This window comes from Urocitellus parryii, chromosome 7 (assembly GCF_045843805.1).
Source record: "Urocitellus parryii isolate mUroPar1 chromosome 7, mUroPar1.hap1, whole genome shotgun sequence".
NCBI lineage: Eukaryota > Metazoa > Chordata > Mammalia > Rodentia > Sciuridae > Urocitellus > Urocitellus parryii.
In genome coordinates, this window is record NC_135537.1 from 147,087,023 (window position 1) to 147,091,846 (window position 4,824).

At 50.9% G+C, this 4,824-nt stretch overlaps 1 protein-coding gene across 1 annotated transcript; it reads left to right on the top strand.

Moving 5' to 3' along the window:
* The first annotated feature begins 956 nt into the window (after nt 1-956).
* Nucleotides 957-4,309, top strand: C7H17orf50 (chromosome 7 C17orf50 homolog). Its single transcript, XM_026380254.1, has 3 exons — nt 957-969; nt 3,086-3,392; nt 3,490-4,309. Exons 1-3 carry the CDS (start codon nt 957-959, stop codon nt 3,716-3,718), a joined length of 549 nt encoding a protein of 182 aa, XP_026236039.1. The 3' UTR covers nt 3,719-4,309.
* The last annotated feature ends 515 nt before the right edge of the window (nt 4,310-4,824 follow it).

The following is a 4,824-nucleotide window of genomic DNA, read 5'->3' on the forward strand; positions in this document are numbered from 1 at the left end:
CTAAGCTTGCTTCAAAGTTGTGATCCTCCTGTCTTGGCCTCCCAACTAACTGGGATTCCAGGCATGCCACACAGTGCCCAGCTCTCTTCTGACTTTAAACTGTGTCTTATGGATAGACAACTAGTGAATTCTGAGTTTGCATTCATTATCAGTGGCCCTTTAGAGAGTCTCCCAATGGCTGTTCTTGCTGCTGCTGGAATTGCCTGCTGGTTCTACTGTTTTCCTGATGACTGTTAGGGGGCTGTTACTCTGTGACATTCAATCTGCTTTTATTATCAATCTGTTTTTATTATAATTCGAGTTTTTACAAAAATCCCACAAAACTCAAAGTTCTTGCTCCTAAGAGAGGGAATGTACACCTTAAGAGAGGGAATGTACCCCCTAAGATAGCAAAGGACTGCTGGACAGATCAGGGTTGGGGGGGGGGTGGGCAGAATGATATGGATACTGGGCCTGGGGGGACTCTTGTTGTGGTGTTTTGGTAGGATGCCCCCTAAAAGTCACAGTATCACCTCAGATGTACCTGCCAGGGGCATGAGATCCCGGGGAATGACTCAGGATTGTTCATGGTGTCCATGTTCAGAAGTAGCCTCCAGTGATGGTCACCTAGCCAAATTGTTCTGTGCAATGATTTTTTGCTGAAGGTCAGATAGCATGTATATTTATATGATAGAGCTAGGATTTAAATCTGCTTATCAGAGACCAAAGACCCACTCCAGTCTCCTTTAACACCTTCCCCAGAGGAGAGGTGGGGGACCCCAGGACTTTGAGTGCCTCTGGAGGCTCTAGAAAAGGCAATTATTCCAGAGTGGAGCCCCAGCAGCAGATGAGGTTCTAACCCCACGCCCCTGTGATCCAACAGAGAGTGGAGACCAGATCAAGTTCTATGGGTTCTGGGCACTTGCTCACCATCCCAGTCCCTGATCTGGAGAAGCAGGCACACAGCCTTGGAAAGAATGGATAAGTATGGTGAGTGGGGCTGGTGGTAGGCAGGGGCCAGAGGATGGGGCATCATGACCCCAGCCTGAACCAACTCACCCATCACCATGGTAACCCCAGAATAGAAGTTGAGCCTTTTCTCAATTACCTATCTTCATAGCTACAAGCCTTCTCCTTTCTCCTTTTTCTTGTTTGGTTGTTTTTTGGTACTGGGAATCGAACCCGGGGCGCTTAACCACTAAGCCATATCCCCAGCCCTTTTATTTTTTATTTTGAGACAGGATCTCACTAAGTTACTTAGGGATGGCCTCACTAAGTTGCCAAGGCTGTCTTTGAACTTGCAGTCCTCCTGCCTCAACCTCCTGAGTCTCTGGGATTACAGGTGTGCACCACCATGCCCAACTTCTTCTTCTGGGATATTCTTGACATCTCCTTTATTTCTAGCTTGCTTCTGTTTGGATCTCTGTCTTCTATGGCCTGGACCATTGTAATGACTCTTAAGTAGTTCTCCTCCATCTTGTCAGAGGGAACATCCTAAAACAGCTCTGAGCATGACCCTCCATCAGATTGTTCAGTGGTGTCCACTGATGAAGGACAAGCTGGACTCCAAGTCCCATCCTTCTTTTTCAAACCCATTTTCTGCTCTCCTTTCTCCTGAAATGTCCCCAGCACTCCTTTCTGGCTGCATACCAGGCTTGGCCTTTCAAAACCAGAAGACTATTTAATCTGTTTTCCTAGGTAAAAGTGCAACGGACCCCTGGTTTTTCACTTTTAGCAATACCAAGAACAGGCAGAACCTTTGAAACAACTTCTCCTTAAAGATTTCAAACATTCTGGATCACATTCAGAAACCCCGCTATTACCCGTGCATCACCTACCTAAGAGGGTTGTGGAGATTAAGAGACCTGATGTAGGAAGAGAACAATGACTGTACACAGTTGGTGCCGAATACACAGGGATTAGAATGGCAATAATCATTTCCTTTTGCTTAAATAGTATGGAAAGGGATCTATACTTTTTTTTCTTTTATAATAATTATTTTTTGCAATAGTGAGGATCAAATCTGGGGCTTTACACATGCTGGGCAATTAGTTGCTCTAACCCCCAGTTCTTTTTATTTTTAAGTTTGAGACAGGGTTTGATAATTTACTGAGGCTGGCCTTCAATTTGCACTCTTTCTCCCTCAGAGTACCCTGCCTGGCTAGGAGTTTTTCTTGACCTTCCAGGACAAACTCCCAGAATTGTGCCTTCCCTTTTCTTCTCATGATAAATCTAGCTCTCCAGACACAGGCGCTGGGTGAATGAATGTTTGCTGACAGGTGGACACCAGCTTCCACATTAGCTTGAAGTTATGGAGCTCATGCCCTGAACAAAAGTGTTGAGAGCCACAGCCGAGTTGTGGCTTTCAACACAAAAGTGCCAGCAAGAGTGGGCAGTAGTGTTTAAAATCTACTGGCAATTGGGTCATGCCTGAAGGAAGAGGCATCTCTTCTTAATTTGTCCACCCCCAGGGCAGCTCTTTCCTAATTGATTGGTTCATGGAAAGGATCTTTTTATCTGTTCTGTCTGCCTATACAGATAGCTCTACTAATCACAAAGAGTCCTGTCCACCCTACCACCAGTGATGCTGGGGCTCCCTAAGACAAGTCCCGCTTTGAGGAGGGAAAACTCATATAGAAAACAAAATACAAACAACCACCTATTAAAAGACAACTCACGCAATTAATGTTTACTGATAGCCTACCCAGAGATCAGGCACCCCTAGAGCCAATTAGAAGAAAGTGGTGATCTGGGGATGCAGTTCAGTGGTAGAGTAAGGTACTGGGTGCAATCTTCAGAACCGAGATTAGAAAAGGAAAGTAAAGAAAAAGAAAAGAAAGGTGGTGAGGCACTACTTCACCTCACTACACAGATGAGGAAATGGCTTGACAGAAATGAGGTCACTTATCCCGAATCCTTAGCTTGGCAGTGCCTGGGAGCAGCCCTGCTTGCCCCGGGCATGTTTCATACTTTGAAACCCTCTCAAGGAGTCCAGCTGGTCCGGGGCATCTCACACGCACTGTCCTTCAGAGCCCTGCACAGTCAAGTGTTCCCAGGTCCTCCACCAGGGACAAAGGTACAGCGCTGAGCTCCTCCTCGCTCGCAGGTGTGAAGACCCCCTTGTGGAAGAAGGAGCTGGAGGAGCCTTGCGCCAAGGAGGCGACTCAGGAGAAAGAGGAGGAGAGGTCTGAGGAGGACGACGAGGATGTGATCGCAGATAGCGCGGCAGAGGTCGCGGAGGAGACGCGCCAGGCGGAGGTGGAAAGCCGCGAGCGGCTCTCGGTGTCCTACTACCCGCTGCGCCAGGAGCCCAGCACCCAGCAGGTGGCGCTGCTGCGGCGCTCAGACAGCGGCTTCTGGGGCTGGTTCAGCCCCTTGGCGCTGCTGGGCAGCCTGGCTGCTCCTGCCGAAAGGTGAGGATGCTCCTTGGCCCCGCACCAGGACCCGGGTGCTGAGCCCCAGGGAGGATGGAAGGCCCAGGGCACTGAGAGCTCGGGTTCCCGGCCGCAGGAAGCGAAGCCTTCCGGAGGAGCCGTGCGTGCTGGAGACGCGACGGTCTCCGCGCCTCGGGGGCTGTGCGCGCTGCGAGATCCTTTTTTGCAAGAAATGCAAGAGCCTGCACAGCCACCCGGCTTACGTGGCGCACTGTGTTCTGGAACACCCGGATCTGGGTAAGGCGGAGACGGCTGAGGGCTCTGAGCAACTCCGCTCTCAGCCTGTGTCCTCCAACCTTGCCTAATGTCAAACTCCCTGCAACCTTCTCTACCGCGAAGCTAGCCCCCTCCAGCATGATCCACAGAACTACCCCTTCTTCGAGCTGTACCCAGAGCACCCCCACTCCGGCAAGAAGCCCCACTGTAGGTAAGCCCCACTGTCATTTAGTGGGGCTCTAGGTTATGCTGGGCTCTGCATGGGGGGACTCTGTATAACCTAGAACTCCATTACTCTCAGTGCTCTCGAAGGGCTCCAGCCCTCAGGGAGCACCCAGCCTTCACCACCACCTGATTCACGTTCCCGACACAGTTTCACAAGCATCTCTTTCAGGTTCTTCTAGCCTGGTGAGCAGAGGCATCTCCTAGAAAAAGTACCCTCTGGTTTTCCTCATCCCTCTGAAAAGTTGCCCCTTTCCCTCAAATCATTCAATAAAGCCTCTAATCAAAGTGTCAGTGCCTTGAGATGGGGGCGAGGTGGCTTTAAGTAGGAGTAAGGAAGATGAGACACTCTTTCCCCTCCCTGGGTTCAAGTCAAGAGAGAAGGCTGGCAGGGAGCCACCTCTCTCACCTCCCCGGGGCAGGGTAGCACAAGGCCCTTGAATCCAAGGGCAGTCAAAGGCCAGTCTCCCCACGGCACAGAGAAGACAGGCGCAGAGCCAGCAATGCCCCTCGGGAAGGAAGGGAGGAACCCTCCCAGACCATTCTCCTCTCCCTTGGAAGCTGTTTGCTGAGGTCAATGTGTGTGCAGATGAGGCACTGGCAGGTGTGGAGGGAAGGGAGGAGAACTAGATGCTAAAATAAATGCTGAGACTGGCTGAAGCAGAAGATGGAGGCTGGGGAGTTGGTTTCTTCTCCAGGAATCCCGGCTATTCTTGGCCAGACAGCAGGAGCTCTGGGAATGCTGTGTGTGTGGCCTGGAGAATGGGGCCATTGTGAGCACTAAACCTCCCCCAACCTGCAGAACCCTTTTGGAGGCTGCATCCTGAGCGCCAGCAGCAGTGCAGCAACCCCACCCCCCACTGTAAGCCCTCTGACTTCTCCCTGCTGCAAGGGTTCTCTATCTCAGGGGTGTTTGGGGGGGGGGGATGAGTACATTTTGCTTTTTGAGGAGAGGCAGAAGCCCCCATTTACA

Bases quoted from the DNA above. Each gene is read 5' to 3' on its own strand.
- C7H17orf50 (XM_026380254.1), top strand. The intron at 3,393-3,489 runs GTGAGGATGCTC...TCCCGGCCGCAG, and splicing joins CTGGCTGCTCCTGCCGAAAG to GAAGCGAAGCCTTCCGGAGG.